The following is a 27,352-nucleotide window of genomic DNA, read 5'->3' on the forward strand; positions in this document are numbered from 1 at the left end:
GAAATATTTCCAGAAAAAAAAAAAAAAAGAAAGAAAGAAAGAAAAAAGGAAATAGAAATCCAAAAGTAAGGAAGAGTAAGATCAAGCTGTTCTGGTAGATTCCATCCACAGTCCCAACAGAAGCCATTCCCTCTAAAGGCTGCGTCTCTAATCCAGTGCATTTTGCAATATCAGGTTCTGATGTCTCCCACCATCAATTTAGATATTTCTGAGCAGTATGTCTGTACATTTAAAAGCTACAGCTTTGCATGCTTTTATTTGAAAAGATATTTATTCCAACACACCTTTCAGTGTTTTAGTGTATTGCCTATTTTATATATAAAAAGTACCTGCTCTCCATATTTGAGCATAACTTCTCCACCACCCATACTGTTCCTTTACATAACGGATGATACACGATATATTACAGTTAGTACAGTTTTGAGGGAGGAGATGGTTGTTGGGTTTATAGACCACCTATCTTGCCATTTGCAGATATTAGAATGGAGAACTGAGGCCTTTTTTGAGTTGATGAGAGTAGAAAGATGATGAAGGAAGGATCCAGACGGAACCACACTCTATGGTCAGTGGCGTTGGAATGAATGGTCTTCCCTGACAGAGACTTTACTGTGGTCCCAACATCCTAACATTGGGAAGATGTTATTCTCCTTGACAGGTTGTACTTTATAACCCCTGGCTGAGGGTCCGTGGCCAAGGATTCTGGGCATCTTAGCCCAACAGCCCAAGTCCTTTCCATGTACCTTCCTGACACTGCTTTCTCTGTTTCCCTCCTCTGATTATCTTTCCCTTCCCTATTACTTATGCTTTTATCCCTTCCCCTGACTTTTTCTACCACTTACACCCACCCTACACCCCACCCCGACTTTGTTTGCATTCCTTCCTGTCTTTTCTCTCTGCTTCAGCATCCTTGGTGCACAGCGCCTACAAGCATGGGCATAGAGAACATGAGGATTAAAGATCACTCTTCAAGAAGAGTGAGGCGGACACCATCTGAGTCATCAGTTACTGTATCCTGAACAGATGCATTGAGAAATGTTTACCTAGATGGTGGTAGACACATGATTTCAAGGACCTTTACAGGAGCCCAGAATTCCAGGTTGTATAGCTTTAGTCTCAACATTATTAATATTTTCTGTCCTCCAGAGAACATCACTGTCTGCTCTGGGGTTTCACATACATTTTCTGGAATGTGGATGGAAATTTTCATCTCCTTACTATAAAGAGCCCAGGACAGTTTTCTGGTATTAAAGAACGTTTTCCATAAGCTTCACAGAACACCAGCCAATTTCTTTAAGGAACCAAATGATAGGACAATGGCTCTGGATATCATTGTGATTGGTGTTCCTTTTACAGAACCAGACTTTAAACTTCACAGAGGATGGCAGCAGACACCGTGTGAGTTGGGGATGTCTCTCCTTCTTTGGGGGACATGCCTAAAACAGGACAGGAAGACCTAGACAAGGAATTGCTTGATCATTGGCTGACAGATCCTGGCAACAACACACTGATACCTGCTCTGGTTCTAAGTCTCTACCAGCAGTAGTTGTTTCTGTTCTGTGGAAACAAGCCCAGGAGCAGACACAAGTCTGAGCTGTGAGCCCATGATCCTGGTGTGTCCTTGGAGTATGAGGCTGGTGAATGGAGTAACCGTGTTTCTAACCTTGGGTAAGTGCTCTGTGTCTACAAGGGATGACTTGAGGGCAAAGGGCCATGAAGTATTATTTGCTCCTTTCTCTCCCTGTGCCCTATTCAGCCTTATAACAATGGAACTGAGAACTGATCTATGCATTTGCTAGGGAGCACAAACTTCTACATGACAGGTTAAATCATAGCCATGATCCCAGAAGAGCACTTAGCAGTAACCAGTTTGTAAGAAATCCCTGGGTTTACTGAGCAAAGGACCCATTAGATAAAGGTTATAGAGTCTCAGATTCTTGCCATGTGTCTTTGGTCTCTATATAATAAACACCAATGATATTTTGCAGGACATAGATAAAAACACTGGAATAGGGTCCAGACAGTTATGGGAGTGTTGTACCCTTGATCCATAGAATTACACTGATATGTGGACAGGGGCTAATTTTATTTTCTTGACCCTTTAGGGACTGTGATTAATGCTAAGACCACCCAGCCCAGCTCCATGGATTGTGCTGAAGGAGAGGGTGTAAACCTGCCTTGTAACCACTCTGCCATTGGTGGAAATGACTATATACATTGGTATCGGCAAAATCCCAATCAGAGTCCACAGTATGTCATTCATGGCTTACGAGACACAATGAACAACAGCAAGGCCTCTCTGACCACAGCTTCAGACAGAAAGTCCAGCACCTTGGTCCTGCCCCAGGTCACCCTGAGAGACACCGCTGTGTACTACTGCGTCCTGAGAGGGGCACACGTGGACAGATGGGGCTGCACCTGTGCAGTATCTCTGGTGGGAAGAAGGGGGGACACAGTGGGGGAGCAGTCACAAGAGCAAATCTAGAGCCATCTGGAAGGAGAGTCAGAGAGCAGTAAGAGATGAGGGAAGTGAAGGGAAGGAAAAGGGGAGAAGATGGATAAAGAAAAGAAGAGAAAGAGGAGAAGGAATAAGCACCTAGTTCATTGATGAATCTGAGAAGAATTTTGAGGCATGTCAGAATCATAATTTTAGCACAGCAATAAAGTAAGAGGGGTTAATAATTTGTTATGGCTCCTCCTCATGTCAATAAAATGTTGGTTTTAGTGCACTAGTCTCAACATAAAAAGTGGGAAACATACAAATACTTCTCCTTGTACCAAAGGCTTCTTTCATTTGGATCCAGGGCCAAGTCCGGACTCTGATGTGTTATAGTTGTTCCACTTACCAGAAACAAACTATTCTTTCTCTGTGAAAAATTTGAAATGTTATTGTTGCTAGTCTAGAACATTCATATTTCCCATGAAGAAGTTTTTTGAAAGAAACAAAAATTAACTGAATAATAATTTTTCACTTTCTAGGCAGGTCTGGAAACGCTGCTTCTCTAAAGAGTTTTCATCACTTTTGATATTCCCTAAGCAGCACATGGGGCTTCCCTTTTGGCTAAGCATTAAAGAATCTGCCTGCTGCAGGAACTGCAGGAGAGAGACGAGGGTTCAATCCCAGGGTTGGGAAGATCCCCTGTAGGAGGGTATGGCAACCCACTCCAATATTCTTCCCTGGGGAATCCCATGGACACAAGAGCCTGGTGGACTACAGATCCTAGAGTTGCAAAGAGTTGGACATGACTGAAGCGACTTAGCACGCAGGTGTGCAAGCAGCACATGGGGCTTACTCTGGTGGCTCAGTGGTAAAGAATCTGCCTGCCAATGCAGGGGTCACAGATTCAGTCCCTGGTTGGAGAACTGAGATCCCACATGCCTTGTAGTAACTAGGCCTACGTGCTGCTACTACTGAACCATCTTTGAACTGTCCATCTGAATGTTAGTGTCTGCAGATCACTTCACTTTCACTGCAGTGAAAATATACAGTTTCTCATCTTCCATCCCTTTTACCCCCAAATCTACTGACAGAGAATCGATATTGTTTACAAAGTCTGAGATAAGAGCACAAACTAAAATTATCTTCATATAGTTTCAGAAACACCTATTTTTCTCTAAAATGGCTTACTAAAATTAGCAAGCAGAATACAAAACTAGTAATAAACAGTTTAAAAAATGTATTTACAATAGAAATTTTCTTTAAAATAATTTATTTTAAAATTATAGGTGATTTAATAAAAATAAAACTATTACAATTCAATTTTCAATGTCCAGCTAGTGGTTAAGATAACTAAAATTGCTCTTTATGCAGCCCTAGTCTAAAATAAATATATATAAATTTTCAAGTGATCAGTATCATTTTTACAGAATCCATATATATGCATTAATATGCGATATTTGTTTTTCTCTTTCTGACTTACTTCACTTTGGTTAACAGGCTCTAATTTCATCCACCTCACTAGAACTGTCTCAAATGTGTTTTTTTATGGCTGAGTAGTATTCCATTGTATATAGGTACCACAACTTTATCCATTCATCTGTTGATGGACCCTATTTGCAGAACAAAAATGGAAATGTAGACATAAGGAACAGACTTTGGACACACTAGGGGAAGGAGAGGGTGAGATGAATTGAGAACAGCATTGAAACATATGCATTACCATATGCAAAAGAGATAGCTAGTGGGAAGTTGCTGTATGATGCAGGGAGCTCAGCATGGTGCTCCGTGACAACCTAGAGGAATGGGGGGAAGGTTCAAAGGGAGGGGATGTATGTATACTTATGGCTGATTTGCATCATTGTATGGCAGAAACCAACACAACATTGTAAAGCAATTATCCTCAAATTAAAAATAAATAAATTTTAAAAATAAATTAAAAAAATACTGTTTAATACAGCAAAGTGTTCCAGCCAATAGGGGCAACTTCCAATACTGTGCTGATTCATGAGGACCCTTTAGAACCACAAGTGAGAACATAAGAGAAACAAAAGCTGGATCCTCAGCACTTCTGGGAAAAAGCATTTCATTATGGAAGAATCTACTGTATCCAGGCCATGTGAGAGGAAGATGGGGTTATACAGTTAATTTTTGCTTTCTTTTCCCTAAAATTCTCCCAAATTCCTAATCAGGGTCTGCCTTCTCCTAAATGTTCTCAGAAAATGTCCCTCAGATCATAAAATAACGATCTTTCTATTTCCTACTCTCACTCTACCCTTGGCCAGCACATTCTGAATTGCTTGAGGTGGGAGGTGGGGCGTCCTGTCAGCGTCACCTGAGCAGGATTTGTTGGGTGAGCTGATTGGCTGCAGGAGCAGGAACGACTTATGACACACTCCCTCAGGGTTTAGTGAAGTGTCTTGCAGTGAAAATGTCCCAACAACAAGAGGAAGCATCATGAAGAGGCTAGCAGGCGCTGTGCTGGGGCTTCTGTTTGCCCAGGTTTGCTGTGAGTTGGGGCTGCCCCACAGGGAACCTGGAGGAGTGAGGCGCTGCTCTATTGTTGAGGGAGGGAGAGGAGCTGACAAGTCCTGCAGACTTTCTATCCTTCTCATCATTTGTGGGGGTGGAGGGGGGCACTTTCAGGGTTTAGTAGGAGTTACAGTGACCCTCACAGTGACTGTTTCTCTTTCCTCATCAGGTGTGCGAGGGGCGGATGTGGAGCAGAGTCCCCCAGCCCTGAGTCTCCAGGAGGGAGCCAGATACAGGCTTCGGTGTAATTTTTCCACTTCCCCACAGAGTGTGAATTGGTATCTTCAGAACCCTGGGGGCCACCTCATACAGCTGTTTTACATTCCTTCAGGGACAAAGCAGGATGGAAGATTAAACGCCACCACAGTCCCTGCAGAACGCCGCAGCTCACTGCACATTTCCTCTTCGTGGACCACAGACTCGGGCACTTACTTCTGTGCTGCACAGCACGGTGCTCCCCGGGCACCTGCAGCCTCTACACGAACCTGCAGCCGAGGCTCCAGACACGCCCTCCTGTGTCGATGAAACACATACATACACACACACACACATCAGTGTGTGCATAACGAGTCTTAATATATTTAATAAAACTTTACTATGTTTAATAAAAATTTAATATATTTACAAATAATATATTTAATAAAACTGAAATTATACAGAATTTATTCTTTGACCAAGATGAAAATGATTAGAAAATCAAGTGCAAAGAGATGTCTCTAGAAACCCCAAAATATTTGGATTATATGCACTAACTTTAAAATAACTCTAGGTTAAAGAAACTATTACAATGGCTATTAGAAAATATTTTGAAAGTAAATATTGTGAGAGCACATTATATAAACATGTCTAAGATGGAGCTAAAATAATACATAGAAGAAAATTTATCTTTTTAAGTACTTATATTACTAAAGAAAGATGTTGAAAAACTGTTATGAAGACTCAGCAAAAGATGATAGGAAAGCAAATTAAACCCAACATAAAATGAAAGATGTAATAATAAAATGTTCAATTGGTGAAATACAAATAAAACTATAGTGGTAACCATGAAACAGAAATTTAATTTTGTTAAAATGATTAATAAAATCAATATATTCTTAGGTATAATTATCAAGGGAAAAAAGAAAAAAGATGAATTAGATGAATTATTCATATAAATATAAGTAATAAAAAAAGAGAGCTATTCTACAGGCTCTATAATGTTATAAATATAATGAAAGAATATCATTAACAAGTTTATGTCACTGAGTAAATGTGTAGAAGTAGATCTACACAGGTCAAGAAAATTTATTTTTTGACAAATGCAAAGACAGTTCAATAGAGGTAACAACATAGTCTTATGAGCAAATGAGGTTGGGATGATTGTATATTCTTAGGAAATTATTGAAAATTGGCATAAATATCACATCTTGTACAAAAAATTGTGTATAGTCTCAAAATGAATCATATATCCAACTATAAAATGTGGCATTAAATCTTTTAGGAAAAACATAAGAGAATATCTTCATGACCTAGGGTTAGACAAAAAGATTTTTGACATGACACCAAAAACACAATCCATACAACATAAATAACTTAGATTTCATCAAAATTAAGAATGTTTGTTCTGTGAAAGACACTATTAAGAGAAGGAAAAAGATAACCCACAGACTGGCAGGAAATATTTGCAAAATACATTTTCATAAAAAAAAAACAACAACTGTATTTAGAATACAATGAACTGTTCTAAACTCAGCAGGAAGAAACAAACAATCCAGTTGAAACCTGAACAAAAGATTCAGACACTTTACCAAAAAGCTATGTGGTAAGGAAATAGGCATATAGAGAGATGGTCAGTGTTATTAGTAGTTAGGGAAGTGCAAATTAAGCCACAAAGAAATACCACTTCACATATATCATAAAGGCTAAAATTAAAAATACTGACAATATCAAATTCTGGCAAAGATGCAGAGAAATTGGATCACTCATACATTGCTGGTGGGTGAATGCTCCCGTCATTCTGGAAAACAGTCCAAGAGTTTTGCGTAAGCTTAAATACTCACTTACCTTACAACTCAGCAAAGCACACTTCTGGGTATTTATGCTTGAGAAATGAAAAACTTACATTCACATAAAAAACCTGAATATTCATGGCAGCTATCTTTGTGGTCACCAAAAACTAGAAATCAGCCAAGTATCTTTCACTGGGTAAATGCAACTGTAATACATCTGTACAATGAGATCTTATTTACAGATTTTTCTCAACTTTCAATGGAGTTGTGTCTCAATAAACCATTTTTAGTTGAGAATATCATAGGTGGAAAATGCATTTAATATACCTAACCCAGCTTCCCTTAAATGTGCTCAACATTTACGTTAGCCTACAGGTGGGAGAAAAGTCTATTTTATACAAAAGTGTTGAAAATCTCATGTAATTTATTGAGTACTGTACGGAAAGTGGGGCTTCCCAGGTGATGCTAGTGGTAAAGAACCTGCCCACCAATGAAGGAGACATAAAAGATGCAGGTTCAATCCCTGGATGGGGAAGATTCCCTGGAAGGGGACATGGCAGCCCACTCCAGTATTCTTGCCTAGAGAATTCCATGGACGGAGGAGCCCGGTGGGCTACAGTCCATAGTGTCACAAAGAGCTGGACACGACAGCAGCTACTTTGCACACACACACTGAAAGTGAAAACCAGAATGGTTGTATGAGTACAGGATGAATGTAAGTATGTCGGTTGTTTACCCTCATGATTTCAGGGCTGGCCAGGAGCTCAGCTCACTGCTGCTGCCCAGAGTCACCAGGGAATATTATGCCATATGTTGCTAGGATGGGAAAAGACCAAATTTTAAAATTCCAAGTATGGTTTCTACTGAATGTGTATTGTTTTCTTACCACTGGAAAGTCAAAAAACTGAAATCAATACGATAAGTTGGTGACAGTTTGTAGTGATTAAAAGAAATAGACTACTGATACATTTAGTAGCCTAGATGGGCTACTAGGTGTAAGAATGCCGCAGCAAGACAAAGAGAGTGCCGGAGTATCAAGAGGCTTTTATTGGGCAATCGCTTCCGGGCAGAGCTCCCAGGCTCGAGCAGGGGGAAAGCGGGAGTCTGCAACCTGCGGGAAGGGGGGCGACACTTATATACCCTGGTGGCTGCGGACGTGGCGGGACCTTTCCATATACGGTTAGGGTCGGGCTCTAGGGTGCTGGTTGGACTTTCTGGTCTCGTGCCAGTTTTTGGTTGGCCGGAGTCTTGGCGCCTTTGTGTCCATCAGTCTGCCTGGCAACGGGCCATTGATTGGTGGATGTCTGTCCCTGGGACTTATCTGGAACTTTCTGGCGGGGGCTTCTCTGTCAGCATTTTCCAGCTGGCGCTTTCCCGCCTGCGGTCAGCGTGATCTGTCATCCCGGCCTTTTTGGTATAGGACAAGGGGCAACGTTTGTCTTCTGGCTACTTCCTGCTGAATGGGGGCGACGTGGGGGTCAGGGCCGGTTGGGACGAAAGGTCAGCTTATGCAGGATTGTGAGGTGGGTCTATGTCTTCTTGATTGAGTTGAGTGTAAGCTGTTAGTATCATGGCCTGTCCGGTTGCAGCCTGTGCTATTTCTTGGACCCTGCGAAAAACAAGTTAGAGGAGGCAGGGGCCTATGGTGAGGCCCATAACCAGCAGGAGTATAGGGCCTAGAAGGGGCAAGAGGTATGGGAGTAAACCATTGAGTCTGGTCCAGAGGGGGCTCTCCTGGAGCTGTCTACACCTTTGTTCCAGGTCGTCCTGTAGTTCCTTAATCTTAGTATGGACTATTTCGGAGCAGTTGGCATAGAAAGAGCATCTTTCCTGTAAGAAAAGGCATGTGCTGCCCTCTTGGGCGGTGAGAAGGTCTAGCCCACGTCTATTTTGGAGGACAACTTCTGCTAGAGAATCTATTTGCCCCTGAAGTTCTAACATGGTGTCAGCCACATGTTGGACATCTGCTATGATCTGTTGGGAAAGCTTGGCGTATGTGTGCTGTGAGAGGCTGATCCCTGCTGCCCCTGTCGCTAAGCTGGTGGATAAGCCCAGTCCCACCAGCAGGGCTAGCATTTGGATAGCTCGCTTTTTTTTTCCCGGCCACTTGGTCTAGAGTGGGCATGGGGACTGGTTCTTTTCCTGATATCAGGTCAATGTCTGGGAGCAGGACTGCGAGTATGCAGGTTCCAGTCCAGTTTGTAGGGAGGAAAGTATAGGCCAGGTTTCCTCCACAGACAAAGACCAGGGGATGAGGGGAGCATATTGAGGTGGTGATGTTCTGTATTGTGGTGCAGCTGGCAAAGTCTTCCACCCCCACGTCTAGAGCTGTCTCATTGTCTGTTATTTGGCCTCTTAGGCAGTATCCTATTGAGGCTTCTATCGGTTGTACCCACAAAGGTGGTGTCACTTTACACGCTGCTGGGTCTACAGAGGTGTTGACCGGTTGGGAGAGGTTGGCCGGCATGGCTAGCGGGCGAGGGGTTCCTACGGCTAGGCATATCCAGCAACCTTGGGCCCACTTGGGGCTGGACTGATTTAGGGTGTTCCATGTTAGCTGTATTAAGTTTGTAGTTGCTGGGTCTAGTTGTAGTGGGCCCCGCCGATCAGGCAGGGCCAGGGGATGGTAATGGACTTTTGGAAAGTAATGGTCCATTACTTCTTGGAGTCTTTGTTGGGCTTGTTCTCTTCATGCCATATCCTGGACCCCTCCTCCGTCTGAGACGTGTATGGGTGCCTTTAGGTTTCAGCAGACCTCTTTACCTGCCTTATTTGGGCACGCAGGTGAGGAAGGGCCTGGGCCCAATGTACCTGGGAAGTGTCCTGTTTGTGTTGCAGTCCAATAAGTCTTATTTTTTGGGCCCCTGCATTGGCGTGCCTGTTCCTTAAGGTAGCATAGAGAGTGGAGAGTTTCCTGGTATTCTAAGCAAGAGCAGTTCTTGAGCTGACCTGGGGGGCAGGGGTTCTGGGGTCTGGATGGCGTTAACACATTGCCATGAATTGGCTTTTCCAATGTGTGAGTATCCATTTGAGGAAGACTCATATCCCGACCCTATAAAGTTGTAAGCCATTTTGTCCCCTCAGTTGACTGATTGGACGTGTCTGACCCTTCCCTCGGGATATTGGGAGAGAGTCCCCCTGGCGCAGTCACAAGGCTTTCCCATTTGCCTGGCCAGGATTTGCCTCGCCTTAGCTGGGTCATCAAATCCCCCGTAGGTCTGACCGAGGAGAACAAGCAATAGGAGGGTACCCGTCATTCTTTGGCCGCTGGTGGGAAGGGGGTCTGAGAGATTTTTAGTTTTGTGGGCCCTGTTAGAGAGGACTGGTATGTGTGTCCTGGCGAAGCCTTTGGACCCGAGTCTAAGCCTGGATCCCTTTCTGGAAGGCCTAGGGGGGCTCGTTTGTGCCTGGTCATGTGGTACCAGGGTTTGAGGCCTGATAGCTTGGCTGCAGTGGGGGTGGTCAGGACTACTGTGTAAGGACCCGTCTAACGAGGTTGGAGGGGCCCAGGAGACAGGGCCCCTGGACAGGACCAGTAGCACCTGGTCCCCGGGCGACAGCGGTCTGATGGAACCGTCACCTTCTCCAGGTTGTGGCAGGACCCGATCTGCGTGTTCCCTGATTAAGGTGCGCAGGCAGGTGAAGAGGGGCAAATAATTGGCCAGGGGAGGTGGTTTTTCTGGGGGCAGATGGGTCAGCAGGTAGGGCCTGCTGTACAGCAGTTCGAAGGGGGTCAAACCTGTCTTTGAGTGCGGTGTTGTGTGGATGCGGGTGAGAGCCAAGGGGAGGAGGTCGACCCAGGAGAGCCGCACTTCTGAGGTGAGCTTGGCGAGGTGGGCTTTGAGGACCCCGTTGGCCAGTTCCACCTTACCCGATGACTGGGGTCTGTACGGGATGTGAAGATGCCAAGTGATGTTGAGGGCTGCAGCTACCTGCTGGGTTATCTGCGAAACAAAAGCAGGTCCGTTATTGGATTGGAGGGAGCTAGGGAGTCCGAACCGGGGGGTGATGTGTTTGACCAGCGTTTCGGATACTATTGCGGCCGTTTTGCAGGAGGTGGGGAAGGCCTCGATCCATCCTGAGAATGTGTCCACGAGTACCAGCAGATAACGATAAGCCCGGTGTCTGGGCATGTGAGTGAAGTCCACCTGCCAATCTTGACCGGGCAGATGTCCTCTCAGCTGGTGGGTTTCCTGGGGGGCCGGAGCCCTCCTTGAGGAGAGATCATTGCGCAGGTCAGACAGGAGCGATGTACGGTCTGGATGGCATGTCTAAGGTGAAGAGGAGAGAAGAGCGGTCTAAGGAAAGTTAAGAGAGCTCGTGGTCCGACATGGAGGGTGTCATGGATCTGCTTTATGATGGTGATGGCTTGTTGTTCAGGGAGGACCAGTTTTTCGTGGAGGGTGATCCATCCAGAAGGATGTGTTTGTGTCCCCTCCTGGGCAAGTAGAGCTCTGGTTTCTGCCTTGGTGTATTTAGGGGTAAAGGAAGTTTCCAGGACCAGTAGAGGGAGTTTCCAGGACCAGTAGAGGGACTGCCTCTTGCTGCAGGGCGGTTTGCCGGGCCACTTGGTCAGCCAAATTATTACCCTGGGCTATTTCATCGCGAGCTGCCTGGTGTCCCCGGCAATGTAAGATGGCTACTTCTTTTGGCAGGGGGATGGCCTCCAGTAGTCTGGTAATATGGGAGGCATTACATATTGGGGAGCCCTTAGTTGTGAGAAAGCCTGTCTCTTTCCAGATTGCCGCGTGTGAGTGGGCGATTAGGAAAGCATACTTAGAGTCTGTGTAGATATTGGCCCTTTTGTTTCTTGCTAGGTGTAGGGCTTGGGTCAATGCAGTTAGTTCTGCCTTTTGGGAAACTGTTCCTAGTGGGAGGGGTTGGGCCTCAAGGACTTTCTGTAGGGTGACTACAGCGTAGGCCACTGCCAGGTGCCCATCTGGGTCCTTTTTGGAACTCCCGTTGACAAATATGGTTATATCGGGATCCGGCAGTGGCTCTGCAAAGAGGTTTGGAGGTGGCTGTGTCAGAGAGTCCAAGATCTCAGTACACTGGTGAGCAGGGACTCTTGAGGAAATTGGGAGAGAGGGAAGCGCAGGTAGCGGGTTCAGCTGGGAACTACGTCCCACGGTGACCTGCGGGTTGTCTAGGAATATTAAGTGGAACTGCTGTAGTCTGGAGTCACTGAGGTCAGAGAGGAATCTGGAAGCCAAGAGGTTACTGAGGCGGTGAGGGGAGAAAATGGTTAGAGGTTGATTTTGAAGTAACTTTTTTGTGTCCATGTAAACCGCTGCTGCCGCTGCCAGTGCTCATAGGCAGGGGAACCATCCCCTGGCAGTGGGGTCTAGTTGTTTGGAGATGAAGGTGACAGGCAGCAACTCAGAGCCCACCGGCTGTACCGGGGCCCCAAAGGTTATTCCCCCCTTTTCATCAGTATAGAGATGATATGGGTAGTTTGAATTAGGCAGGGAAAGGGGAGCGGCAGATGTCAGAGCAGACTGTAATGTGAGAAAGGCTCAGGTGACCTCGTTTTGTGAAGAGAGTGGCCCCTTTGGGGTTTCCTTTGCTGCTGTATAGAGGGGTCTTGCCAGTGAGGCATAGTTGGGAACCCAATGGTGGAAGAATCCCGCCAGGCCCAGGAAAGACAGGATTTGGTCTCCGTTAGTTGGAGGCTGGATAGACCAGAGGAGTTGGCAACGGTTGGTTGTGAGGGCCTTGGTGATGGGGGTAATTTGTAATCCCAGGTAAGTAACTGAGGACTGGGTGAGTTGGGCCTTTGACTGTGAGGCCCAGTATCCTCTGGAGGCCAGGAAGTTAAGGAGAGCTGTGGTGTGTTGTTTTGAGAGATCTTTGGAAGGGCTACATAGTAAGAGGTCATCTACATATTAAAGCAGGGTACTAGGGCTAAGAGGGCAGAGGGCCAGGTCCCGGGCCAGGGCCTGGCTGAAGTAATGAGGGCTATCTCGAAACCCCTGAGGCAGGACCGTCTACATGAGTTGAGTGGCCTGTCTGGTGGCAGGATCAGTCCAGGTGAAGGTGAACAGAAATTGACAGTCGGGGTGGATTGGGATGGAAAAGAATCCATCTTTGAGATCGATTACCGTGAAGTGGGTGGTGCCCGAGGGTATTTGGGACAATAAAGTATAGGGGTTGGGGACCAGCGGGTGTGTAGGGACAACGGCCTTGTTGATAAGCTGGAGGTCTTGGACTAGTCGGTAGGCTCCTGAGGCCTTACGGACCAGAAGGATGGGGGTATTACATGGGGACGAGGCGGGGACCAGTAGGCCCTGTCCCAGGAGGCAGTCAATGATTGGCTTAAGCCCTCGAAGGTTGGGCTGGGACAGGGGGAACTGGGCCTGAGCCGGAAAACAGGTGGGGTCTTTTAGGTGGATGAGGACTGGGGGTTGGTGTTGGGCAATTGTTGGGATCTTGATGTCCCAAAACTGGGGATCTATTTGGGAGCTAGAGGACCCGGTGAGTAGCAGTAAGAATCTGCCTGTGGAAGGGAAAGGCCCTGGGGCTAGGTGAAGTGTGGCCTTGAGTTTTGTTAGAATATCTCTCCCTAGCAGAGGGGTCGGGCAGGAGGGAATAACTACAAAGGAGTGGGTGAATAGGCAATTGTCTAATTGGCAGTTCAAGGGCTTGGTCTCTAAAGGCTGTGACGGCTGGCCATTAATTCCCATTACCGAGACCCGGGAAGGATGCAAGGTGCCTCCGAAAGAGGGAAGGACCGAATAGGTAGCCCCCGTGTCAACCAAGAAGTCGATCGACTTACCCGCTACCTGGAGCATTACCCTGGGCTCGGCTTGGGTTATCGGGGTTCCCGAGTCTGGGCGGCTTCAGTCTTCATTGAAGGTCAGCAGTTGTAGGGCGGGGTCTGGGCTCAGAGTCATCCTGGGTCGCTCTGGTCCCTTACCCCCTGGGGTCAGGGCCCAAGAGGCCGAGGGACAGTCACTTGTCCAGTGTCCGCATTGCCTGCACTTTGGGCAGGGCCTTGTGGGCGGTCTTGGGTTAGGACACATTTTGGCCCAGTGTCCCTCTTTGTCACATTTGAAGCAGGATCCCGGTGTGGGTTTTTGTGAGCCTGAGCCCATTGCCAGCTGCAGGGCTGCTATCAGAGCCTGGGTTTGTTGGTTGAGGAGGCTGGCCTGGAGTTTGGCCTTTTGTCTCAGTCTGGCTTTATTACTAGCCTCTGCAGTCTCTTCCCAGGCATTGTAAATTTTAAAGGCCATTTTTACCAGGTCTCGCATGGGAGTCTGAGGGCCGCCCTCAGCCTTGGCCAGGTTTTTTCGGATGTCGGGGGTGGATTGAGAGATAAAACAACTGGCCAGAGTGACTGCTCTGGCTGGGGAGTCTGGAGCCAGTCGGGTATGTTGGATAAGGGCCTCTGTCAGCCTATTTAAGAACATAGCGGGGTTTTCGTCAGGGCCCTGGGTGATCTCATCTAGCTTGAGGAAGTTGACCACTTTATTAGAAGTGGCTTCCATGCCACCCAGGAGGCACTCTACCATATACCTGACCCTGAGTTCGCCTCTCCCAGTCTCCTGATAGTCCCAGTTAGGGTCTGTGTCGGGGACTGCCTGGGCCCCTGGGGGGCGCTCGGGAGAAGGGTTAGCGAAGTGTCTCTGGTCTACCTGGGTCTTAGCGGCTGTCCAGATGGTTTGTCGCTCTTCTGGGGTGGTGGTGGAACCTAAGACCACATAGATATCTTTCCAGGTTAAGGTGTATGAGCGGGTCAGTTGGGTGAACTGCTTGATGTAATGGGTAGGGTTGGATGAGAATGACCCAAGCTTGGCCTCTATTTGAGACAGGTCTTGGAGGGAGAAGGGGACGTGGACTTGTGCCAAGCCCTCGGCTCTGGCTACTTGTCTCAGAGGGAGTAGGGGAGCCGGGGCATGGGGAAAAGAATCTCGGGACGGCTGTCCGTGGAACCGTGTGTGTGAGCTGTCCGGTGATGGGGAGGGTGTTAGGGGAGGTATGGAGGATAGAGAATGGGAGTAGGAGGGGGGTGTATAGTTTCAGTCGGTTGTGTATTGATTGAGGAAGTGTGGGGAGGTGTTGTTGAGGCAGCTAGGGGAGTGGGAGTGGGGGAGGGAGCTGCTGGAGTCAGAGGAGCATAGGGCGGGGGGGGGGGCGACCAGGTCTCCTGGGGGAATAGAGAAGGCAAAGGACTCAGGGCCTGGCGATTCTTTGGGAGGGGGTCTGGATTTGGGCAGGTGGGCCGTTTAGGAGCCATGGTGAGCATAATTTGGGTCGGGGAGCAGGTTGTGCAAAGGGTAGGGCGGGAGCGCAGTGTCCAGAAAGCCTGTACGTAGGGGACCTCAGACCATTTTCCCGTTCTCCAACAGTAATTATCTAGATCACGGAGGACATCAAAGTCTAGCGTCCCTGTGCGGGGCCAATGGGAATCATTGTCTAGGGGGTATTGAGGCCAAGCCTCTGAGCACAAAAAAGTGAGCCATTTTGGCCGGACGTAGCCCGTTAACCTCAGATTTTTTAGGTTGGTTAGCAGGCATTCTAGTGGAGTAGACCAATTGGACTCAGGTTTGGAGGCCGCGGACCCCATGGCGACCACGTAGGGCTAGCCTCTATTGTCCGGGCATCCCCGGGCAAACAGAGGCAGCCAGATTGGAGGTCTCAAGAGAGACCGGGGGTTACTCAGCCAATTAGGACGTCTCTGGCACGAGCTGAGAACCGGGAGGAGGCACAGCTGCCAGATAAGGGCCCGATAAGTGCGCACCAGTTATCTGGCCCTAGGAAGTGGTCGCCCAGGGTGGCGGGACCCAAAGCTGAAGGGACTTACCCCGTCGTTTGCCATCCGGGAAGTTGGTCCATGTCTGAGGCGCGTATGGCCGTTGCGGTGGAGCTCGAGGGGGCCCGCACGGCGTGAGCCGGGGCCCTCACCTCGAGCCCCACGTTGGGCGCCAAATGTAAGAACGCCACGGCAAGACAAAGAGAGCGCCGGAGTATCAAGAGGCTTTAATTGGGCAATCGCTCCCGGGCAGAGCTCCCAGGCTCGAGCAGGGGGAAAGCAGGAGTCTGCAACCTGCGGGAAGGGGGGTGACACCTATATACCCTGGCGGCTGCGGACGTGGCGGGACCTTTCCATATACGGTTAGGGTCGGGCTCTAGGGTGCTGGTTGGACTTTCTGTTCTCGTGCCAGTTTTTGGTTGGCCGGAGTCTTGGCACCTTTGTGTCCATCAGTCTGCCTGGCAATGGGCCATTGATTGGTGGATGTCTGTCCCTGGGACTTATCCGGGACTTTCTGGCAGGGGCTTCTCTGTCAGCATTTTCCGACTGGTGCTTTCCCGCCTGCGGTCAGCGTGACCTTTCACTAGGTGGATCAGTGGTAAAGAATCTGCCTGTAATGCAGAAGACCTGGGTTTTATCCCTGGGTTGGGAAGATTCCCTGGAGAAGGAAATGCAACTCAGTCCAGTGTTTTTGCCTGGGAAATTCCATAGACAAAGGAGCCTGGCGGGCTACAGTATATGGGGTCATAAAAGAGTCAGACAGGACTTAGCGACTAAACAAATATAGCCTAGATGGATCTCAGGTGCTATGCTGAATGAAAAAAGTCAATCTCAGAGGCAACATCGTGTATGATAACACTTACTGGATTATTACGATTATATATCTAGTATGATTCTACTTATATAACATTCTCAAAAGGACAAAAAACAGAGATGTAAAGGATATCAGTAGTTACTGGGGTTATAAAGAATTGCAGGCATGGGGAGGGTATGCAAAGAGGGTTTCTTTAGAGAAATGGAACAATTATGTGGCATGATTTTAGTGATGGTACAAGAACCTATAAATGTGATAAAACTTCACAGAGCTTCATATCAAAACCAAAGAGCATATATAAAAACTGATGTGTAATATTACAGTCTATATTTTGGTAAAAAATTTTATCAGTATCAGTTTCTGCTGGGAGCCAGCACAGGAGATCCCACCCATGACAAGGTCATGAGGAGAAGACCTGACAAGCAAGGCAGATCAGGACTTCAGGGATTTAGAAAAGCTGCCCCAGCACTCACCTTAAAGATGATCTCTGTCTTTCTGATGCTTGCTGTATTAGACTACTCCCTAATTTCTGTGACACAGGACTTCCCCGATCTCTTTCCAAACAGAATCAACTTAGAACTTTAATCAATATCTCCCCTGGATGGTGGTATCCTATAAGATTATCCAGGATGAAAGGAGTGTTTCAATTTAAACTCCTTTGCTGGCATTTTAGTTTTTTTGGCAAATGCATTTATGCCCTCGGCACTAATATGCATGACTGCTCATAATACCCTAATCATAAAACAGCATAGAGAACCTGATCACATAAAGGCCCTAATAGGTACAGAGCCCTTCGGGGGTGAGGAAGCCCTATTAGAGAACACAAAAATATTATTCTATAAGTGGTTATAGTTAAAGATTTAGAATAATAAGAGTTTAGAATTGTTAATTTTAACCCGGAATGCTAAACAGGGGCTGCCTCACCAGAGCTGCAGAGTCTTTGTGTGGTAAACCTTTTAGATAAATTTAACTGATAACTTCTGCAAAAGGACTGACCTTTGTGTTCAACAAAGAATAGATTACGGAAAACAGCTTTGCATTCACCTAGGTCATAAAATGTCAATAGGTCCCAAGGCCAGAAGATAATGTACAAGACTCTCAGAAAAAAGTATGCAGAAAACACCCTGGTTTTGTGAAGGATAAGCTGATGTAATATTAAACTATCTTCCCCTTAAAAATGTACTAACTATAAAAGCTACGGTAAAAAATAAAGATTTGCCAGACTCTGCTGCACACCCCCAGTTTGGTCTCTCTCTCTCTCTCTCTCACTGATGCCATTCATCCTGAGGGTACCCCTGGATCCTGCCGAGGCTGGACCCTGGCAAGTTTCCTAATATATATGTAATTACTATATTAATATATATCTACATTTTATAACATCATGCTGCTGCACAGGCTGCTGTGGTCATTCATGATCTCCTCTGCTTAGTTACAAATAAATTCAAGCCCAGGCATTTGTTGCCTGTCAGCACTCAGAAGTGAAATGAGACAGAAGAGTAGATGTCTCAGATAAATTCAAACTTTCCTTTCTGCTTCATTCATTCATGACTTATTTTGATCTTAAATCACATGAACTGGCACTGTTTTAGAACTTGTCTGTATTTTCTTTTCTACTTGTCTATTTGCCTTTGGTTCTTTTATATTAATTCATCTATTACAGCAATGAAACCAAATGGAAGATTGACAGCTACATTCCACATGAACATGAAACAGTGCAGAGAACTTCAGTCACCAACTTCTGTGGGGTTGACATGTACTAAGTGTTTGCAGTCTGTAGATATTAAGTTTTTTAGGAGTGCATTCTAGCATTACATCAGAGAAAATTCCAGCATGTCTATCTTAACTTTATTTTACAAAGAGAAATAATAATGAGTGACTGACAAGTGAGACTGAATACTCTGGACCAATGAGACAGAAAATGTGACCTGATAATTCTAGGACACATGATCTAGTCAGTACAATTCTACATTTACAGGTAACAGGATTGAATACCCTGATCCCCCTCAAAGTCTAATACATAAGAATCAATATCAGATTTCAAAAGAATATTTTATTCCTGTTATAATTTCATTTAAACACAAACCACTGAACAGACTCTGAAATTCAGATGGACTGATTTTTAAAAAATCATTTCATGTTGAAGTGGTTTTATTTATTGAAAAATCTAAGTAGAGCCCTGGAACTCAGTTAAAAAAAAATAGAGAGAGAGAGATACATTAATTATTTTGGATAATATTGCTTTTCACCCAGAAGGCCTAAGATCTGTGAATGTTTTAAACAGTCACCAGATTCTGGGTGGAGAAAAGTAAGTAAAGGCTAATGAATGACTAATCAGTAGATTATAAGAATGTTTCATAGGCTATACAAAATTATATCTTAAACAGGATGGAAAAATTATTTTACAGAATAATTACTGATGTATGTCAACTTGTTTAATCTTCAGTTTCCCTCAGTTCAAACCTTTAATATTAATTGCTTTCTTCATGCCCCTTTTCAGGATCTGCCAAATGTAATGGCCAGGGAAAAATAGGTAGACAAAGTAAAGATTTGTGGTGAGCCAGACAGTAGTCATATACTTAAAGCTATGGTTTTTCCAGTAGTCATGTATGGATGTGAGAGTTAGACCATAAAGAAAGCTGAGTGCCAAAGAATTGATGCTTTTGAACTGTAGGATTGGAGAAAACTCTTGGGAGCCCCTTGGGCTGCAAGGAGATCAAACCAGTCCCTCCTAAAGGAAATCAGTCTTGAATATTCATTGAAAAGACTGATACTGAAGCTGAAACTCCAATACTTTGACCACCTGATGTGAAAAACTAACTCATTTGAAAAGACCCTGATGCTGGGAAAGATTGAAGGCATTAGGAGAACAGGATGACAAAGGATGAGATGGTTGGATGGCATCACCAACTCGATGGACATGGGTTTGAGTAAACTCTGGGAGTTGGTGATGGACAGGGAGGCCTGGCGTGCTGCGATTCATGGGGTCGCAAAGAGTCAGACACGACTGAGCAACTGAACTGAACTCAACTGAACTGAATTGCTAGATACTGTGGAAGAGTGTATACAAAACTGTTATCTTGGTATCTGATGTTGAGACTGAACTCATTGTTTGTCAGCTAGAGTAATATTTGTAGAAGAAAGTTGTATATAGACCAAGGCATGGACAAACTATGACTCATAAGGACAAACTAGAACCATGAGGTGAATGGAAACCACAAAGGCACACTAAAATTTGTCTGTGTCTCACCTCCTTTAGTCTCACAGTAGTGGGTGACCTTAGGAGAAGTGGGTGTCATTTGGCATCATGCTACATGCATACTTGTTCCAAAACAGAGAAGATGAGGAGGAGGTTTGGTAGGAAGTGAAGGAGTTGTGAATCAACAATAAGTTGAGCTATCAGATCAGCAGCAACAAGAGTGAGCAACCATAGTCCCTGGAGCCCTGTACCAACCCCACAAACATAAAAACTGTGGCTGCTTCATCACAACCACCTTGCAAATGTTACACGAATTTATTTGTGGCCAACCCTAACCAAGAACAATACGGGAAGCACAGTGTGGGAAAGATTTCCAGTTAGTTTAGATAGTACAAAGCTGCTACAGTACCCTCTTTGTTAACCTGGCATCCATCTGTACTCTCTTAACAACTTTTGAATAAAGAAAGCAAAACTATGCTTCTTGCTAATGTTGTTGTTGTTGTTCAGTCACTAAGTCATGTCTGACTCTTTGTGATCCCATGTACTACAGCCTGTCATGCTCCTCTATCTTACACCATCTCCCAGAGTTTGCTCAAATTCGTGTCCCTTGATTTGGTAATGCTATCTAACCATCTCATTCTCTGCCGCCCCCTTCTCCTTTTGTGTTCAATCTTTCCCAGCATCAGGGTCTTTCCCAATGAGTGGCTTTTCTCATAGAGTGGCCAAATTACTGGATTTTCAACTTCAGCATCAGTCCTTCCAATGAATATTCAGGGTTGATTTCCTTTTGGATTGACTGACTTGATCTCATTGCAGTCCAAGGGACTCTCAAGAGTCTTCTCCAACACCATGGTTCTTGCTAATATAATGCACTAATTCCTCATTCAACCCAAAAGATTCTAACTTCATCCTGCAAAGATTATTGCAAATTCATTTATCCATTTGGGGGTGAAGTTATTTTCACCCCCATTGAATCCTTTATCTTCACTACTGAGCTATAATAAGATAAAAGATTGACTTATATTAGCATATTTTATGTTACTACAGGCAGGCAAATGGGAGAGGGGAATTAAAATTGGTTAATGTAATACATAAATATATTCATATCAAAATGAAAAACAAATTCACACAAGTATTATTGTTCTCATTCCTGCAAATGACCACATGATTATAGCTGATATTTATAACTACCTCTTCTATTACCCATCCCATAACCTCTTTGCTTATAGCAAGCATTTCCACTCACTGCTATACTTGACTTGCCATAAAACAATCTCTTTATTCAGAAGCAATGCTATGAAGAAAGCCATAAATTTGAATAAGGAATTCTGCAAGTCCACCACTCTGGTTTTGGTAGAAAATTGCAACTTTCACTGCAATGCATTGAAGGCAAATTCAAAAGTCTATTTTAGTGGAAACAATCTTGCCAATACCCACGGAAATTTTCCATATTATATGCTAGGAAACATCATTAAGAATGATACCTAACTTCAGATCAGAAGCAACAGAAGCCACCAAGGTAAAATATTTTTAAAGTGCTTAAAGAGAAAAAACAAAACTTTCAAGGTAATATCTTATGAACATGAAAATGTATTTTTAAATTGTGTTTGTTATAAATCACTACTAAGAGTTTTGAAAGTCAGTGCACAGACTGATAAACTATATTTGCAATATGTATTTCTGAAAAAGGACTCAGATGAAGATTATGTTAAACAGAATATATTAAAAGTTCCTCAAAGCAATAAGAAACCAGATAACGAGAATGACAAAATCTTGGAGAGCCAACTGAGAAATATGATATCCAATAGCTAATAAATATATAAAAACTTTAATGAAAATAAAGCCTTATCTGAGTGTTCCATCTGGGTCCTTTCAGTATTCTGAGTGTGTCGATGTGGCTAGGAGAATATGACTCCAGGGAATAGGGAAAATAATGACTGTCTCCAGGAAAATAAGTGATTAAGTGAATTTCCTAGAAGCTTCCATCATTGAACTGATGTGGAGTAAAGAACAAACAGTAATAGGTCACAGACCTGGACATTGACCGAGATGTAGGCTTTACTAGAACAAAGAAAGTTGGTATTTATTGAGCTTGCTCTTTGTCAGCCACTGTGGTCTGCATTTCCAATTCATTGTCCAATTTAAATATAAAAATCCTGTGAGGTAGGTTTCATTATTCACAGTTTTTTAATCTATGGGAAATGAGCCATAACTCTTCTAACTGTGAAAAGCATCTCCAGCTTTTATTGCCAGCCAGAGTGTATCATTTTAGGAGCTCCTTAGGAGAAAGATTTGGACTATGACCCCAGAACATAGTGGCTAGAAGTCTTAGTGGTGGTGACATTACTGGTTTAAACTGGAAGCTAAAGGGAACTAGGAAAAAAATGTCAAACCATAGATTCAATTGCCCCAGGATCAGTAGATGAGGAAATCATCCACTAACCAGTTAACAGTGCTGGATGCTTTAGTTTCCTGTGTAATAGTGTGCTGGGAAAAACAAGAGCTACAGAGGGATTTTATTCCTTTAACACCCTAAGTTTGTTTCCCTATCAAGACCTGTGCCCCTTGTCTTTGCCTTCTCTACTGTGATGCTTGGTTGTTGTTTTAGTCACAAAGTTCTATCTGACTCATCCTCAGTGATAGTCACCTACACACTAGGCCATCAGTGAATTCCAGCCTTTTGAGTTCTGGCTGCCTGGACTACTTGCTTGGTGTCCTGTGATAAACACTGAATTTTGCTTCACTGCAATCCGCACGAGCAAGTGGACCCTAGAAGATTATATATAACCTTGGGTTGGGCAACCATGGGTTGCCATCTCCTTCTCTAGGGTATCTTCCTGACCCAGGAATCTAACTTGCATCTTCTGCATTCTAGAGGGATTCTTTACCACTGAGTCATCTGGGAAACCCAATATATAAATATGTGTGTGTGTGCAAAAGATAAAAATATTTCTAGAGTTCACACTATTCAAACTCTAAAATAAAAGACTAAGTTGGACTCATTTTGATTTTTTATCTAGATGTCAACATTTCTACCTTGCAAGCCTCTTCAGGCAATATTTATTAATTTACCTAGTGGTCAATTGGCTTGGCCTCTATTTCAAATAATTATGATGGCTTTAGATTTCAGGATTTTGCCTTATTAGTTGAAGGAATGCTCCCTGCTGTTGGAGACACATACTTCCTGGTTTGGACAAAGCCCCTCCAATATGTGGGTAAATTTACCAAGGAATTAGTAGTCTCATCAGAAATAAGCTCCATAGTGAATGAGCTTTCTGAATGGTGTGGTCTTGGCCTCACATTCCTAGCTTCAAGCGGTCTGATTGCTGCAAGTGGGCTGATTGCTGTGATCTGGAAGGGAAAAAAAGGAAATTGATTTGTAGTGACTTCTGTGTGTCAGGGCTTCCCAGGTGGCACTAGTGGTAAAGAACTCACCTGCTAATGCTGGGAACACGAAATGGGGGTTCAATCCCTGGGTCAGGAAGATCTCCTGGAGGAGGGCATGGCAACCCACTGCAGTATTCTTGCCCCAAGAATCCCACGGACAGTAGAGCTTGGTTGGTTACAGTCCCTGGGGTTGCAAAGAGTCACACATAACTAAGTGACTTTCACTACACTACACTACTATTTATCTAGCATTCCTTCCCCAACCATATATTCATACTTCTAAATAAGAGATGTTAATGAGGCTTTTCAGATATTCCTTTATTAACCTTAGCTGCATCTCTTTTCTTGGGAATTTAGTCAGAATTTGGCCATTGAGATGCCTTCCAATCCTGTTTCACTTTTCATAACACAATTTAAGTTTGAGGAAGTGGAAGGCCCTGCTCTGACTTTTAGCACCTACCCCATACGGTTTGGGTGAGACAGAATGAGGTTGTTAGATAGTATCCCTGACTCAATGGACGTGAATTTGAGCAAACTCCGGGACATAGTGGAGGACAGAGGAGACCCGTGTGCCTCAGTCCACGGGTCACAAAGAGTCGAACGTGACTTAGTGACTGAACAACAACCATGCTGTTTCCTTTGCTTATTTCAGTTGTTCACTGCAAAGAAGATTTTGTAGTCAGGCACCTCCAGATTCTAATATTTGAGAATGTGAAGAATGAACACTCTGTAGAGAAATCAGTTTCTGTGACTGACACTGTCTTTCTGAACAGGAGTGAGCAGCCTCTTGACTGTGGAAGATCGTCCTGCCTTGCTGTGGTTCAGGAAGGAGAGAGCGCCAATTTCACCTGCAGTTTCCCTTCCAGGTCTTTCTATGCTTCACACAGGTACAGATGGGAACCTGCAAAAACCCCAAGAACCTGTTTGTAGTGAGTGCAAATGGGGATGAAAAGAAGCGAGGAGGAGTGAGAGTCACTCTGAACACTAAGGAGGACTACAGCTCCATGTACTTCGGAGGATCCCAGCCTGAAGACTCAGCCACATACCTCTGTGCCTCCACACAGTGCCCCTCAGCCCCCTGCAGCCCACACCCAAACCCGGGCCTGCTGCTGCTCTGGGACCAGCGCTGAGGAAGAGCCATTGTCGGGAGGAAAAGGGAAAGTCAAAGAAAGACAGTGTTTTTGGTAATCAGGGGGAAATGCAGACACAGATAATCAGGCATTCCAGTCACTGTAGCTCCCTCAACTAAATGGACTGTTAGTGAACACCAGGAACCTTGACTCCTACCACTATATTGGCCACATCATTGAGTGAGATCTCTAGCCTTCTCTTTTACCATGATTTAAAGTGTACTAAATGATTATTCAAAGATGTCAAACAAAATAATGTGGTTCAGCTAGGGCAACATTTAAACTTCATTGTTGCTACATCCTGAGCCTAGACCTTCTATGGTATTTCTTCACGTGTATGAATGCAACATGGAGATATGCCTTCTTCTCACACACCTGGCATGGAAATCTGCATGTTTTATACCACAACAGTCAATTATGCCTCATTAACTCATTGGAGATTTTGATTTTGGTTTAGTTCAACCCTCTGCATCTGTAAAAACCACTCGATATCTGAAAGGAGCAATGATAGGGGAAGTTCACCACTGTCTCCTGAGAAAGCTGTAGTGGGTCAAGAAGCTACATTTAGAATCAGACATAGAACAGCAGACTGGTTCAAAATTGGGAAAGGAGTATGTTGGGGCTGTTATTGTCACCTTGCTTATTTAAGCCTATGCAGGGTACATTACACAGAACCCTGGGCTGGATGAATCACAAGCTGGAATCAAGACTGCTGGGAGAACTATCAATAACCTCAGATATGCGGATGACACCACCCTAATGGCAGAAAACAAAGAGGAACTAAAGAGCCTCTTGATGAGGTTGAAAGAGCAGAGAGAAAAAGCTGGCTTGAAAGTCAACATTCAAATAGTCAAAACCAAGGCATCTGGTCCCATCACTTCATGGCAAATAGGTGGGGGAAAAGTGGTAACCGTGGCGAATTTTATATTCTTAGGCTGCAAAATCACTGGGGATGGTGACTGCAGCCATGAAATTAAAAGACACTTTCTCCTTAGAATATAAGCTATGACAAATCTACACAGTGTATTAAAAAAACAGAGGCATCACTTTGCCAAGAAAGATCTGTATAGTCAAAGCTATGGTTTTCCCAGTAGTCATAAATGGATGTGAGAGTTGGACCCTAAAGAAGGCTGAGCACAGAACAGATCGTTTTGAATTGTGGTACTGGAGAAGACTCGAGAGTCCTGGGACATTGTGGAGATCAAAGTGGTCAATCCTACTGGAAATCAACTCTGAATATTCTTTGAAAACACTGATGCTGAAGCTGATTCTCTGATACTTTGGCCGCCTGATGCGAAGAGCTAACTCATTGGAAAAGACCCTGATGCTGGGAAAAATCGAGGGCAGGAGGAGAAGATGGAGACAAAGGATGAGATAGTTGGATGGCATCCCTGACTCAATGAACACATGAGTGAAAGTTGCACATGTCCTACTCTTTGCAACCCCATGGACTATACAGTCCATGGAATTCTCCAGGCCAGAATACTGGAGTGAGTCATCTTTCCTTTCTCCAGGGGATTTTCCCAACCCAGAGATTGAACCCAGGTCTCCCAAATTGCAGGCGGATTCATTACCAGCTGAGCCACCAGGGAAGCCCAAGAATACTGGAGTGGTGGCCTATCCCTTCTCTAGCAGATCTTCCTGACCCAGGAATCCATATGGGTTTTCTGCATTGTGGGTGGATTCTTTACCAGCTGAACTACCAGGGAACATGAGTTTGAGCATATTGGGAGATAACGAAGGAAAGGGAAGCCTGGCATGTTGTTGTCCATGACATCACAAAGAGTCAGACACAACTTAGGACTGAACAACAACAAGAATTTAATATGTAAACCCCAGAGAACACTCTTAGCAGCTTAGAATGGGAAGAAATTTAAACCTAGGTAAGAACAGGGAGGAAATGGGCCACAAAAGACTCAGTAGGAAATTTACTCCAATTTTTTACCTCCAGGGGGTGATGTTGCATTAACTGGAAATGTCACCTCTAATAAAAGCTCCATTTCACTTCTATGAGCTTCTGTACCTCACAGCTCACTGAGGTGCACATTTGAACAGGCTCAACACCAGGAGCAGTGCTTATCAAGGAAGCATCTCTTACTGATAGTCACTAGAACTTGCTTGCATTGGGATCCTTTGAATCTCAGATTTCCCTGTAATAGGACTCAGCACACTCTGGCACATTCCTTCCTTCTCAGGAGAGATCTTCCGAAATATGACTCTCAGCTTCCTTCCTCTATAGCCATGTTCTCTACCACCCTTCGCTTGTTGGGAATGCTCTTCATAGGGAATCAGTAACATTATATTCCATGCTCCTTCCTCTATAGAACAAACCAGTTCTGGTTGAAATCTGAATAGAGACATTATCTTATTGTAGGCAGATTTGTCCTGGTCTCACTGATTCAGCACTAGTGTTGCAGGCAGAACCAGAGGCCAGTCAGTGACCCGCCTGACAATCACATCACTGGCTCTAAAGGGGCCCCCTGAAGTGGAGGTGCAACTATTCCTACCTCCAGTGAACTTCCTTATCTCTTCTTGTATGTCCAAACAATAGAATATGAAGGAAAAAAAAAGGCTTTGTTTACCCAGTGGTCACCTATAACGGGCATTCTAGGTTAAGCACATTTTTGTGGCAAAGTTCCAACTGACCCGCTCTGGTTGCCCCTCTCCTCTTTTCTCTCTTCTAATTCTATTTCTCTAATATCCACTGTGTGGCCAATAATAATTATTATTACTTTTATTTTTCTACACTGTTTCTCACAGTTCCTTTAGTCAACATTTGCAACCGTTTCGAACTGTCCATCTGATCCTGAGTCTGCAGATCACTTCAGTTTTACTTCAGTGAAAATATACAAGTCCTCATTTTCTATCCCATTTACCTCTAAATCCATATATAGGGAAACATTATTAATCATAGACTCTGAGAAAAAGCACAGAATTGATTTTCACATGTTTTAAAAAATACTTACTGTTCCTTTAAAATAACCTACTAGAGGTAAAAAGCAGAATACAAATAACAATAATCAACAGTTAAAATATATTTAGTGTAAAATAGATAGCTAGTGGTAAGGTGCAATATAACATGTGGAGCCCCTACTGGTGGTCTGTGAGGAACTACAGGG

The 27,352-nt window shown here is 44.5% G+C and overlaps 2 gene segments (V, D, J or C); both read left to right on the forward strand.

Moving 5' to 3' along the window:
• Window positions 1-27,352, forward strand: part of LOC122444204 — a 118,220-nt gene that overhangs the window by 19,315 nt on the left and 71,553 nt on the right.
• Window positions 4,846-5,558, forward strand: LOC122443249. The segment is given in 2 exon segments: window positions 4,846-4,943; window positions 5,136-5,558. Coding segments are annotated over 2 exon segments (408 nt in total).

This window comes from Cervus canadensis, chromosome 6 (genome assembly GCF_019320065.1).
Source record: "Cervus canadensis isolate Bull #8, Minnesota chromosome 6, ASM1932006v1, whole genome shotgun sequence".
In the NCBI taxonomy this organism is placed as follows: Eukaryota; Metazoa; Chordata; class Mammalia; order Artiodactyla; family Cervidae; genus Cervus; species Cervus canadensis.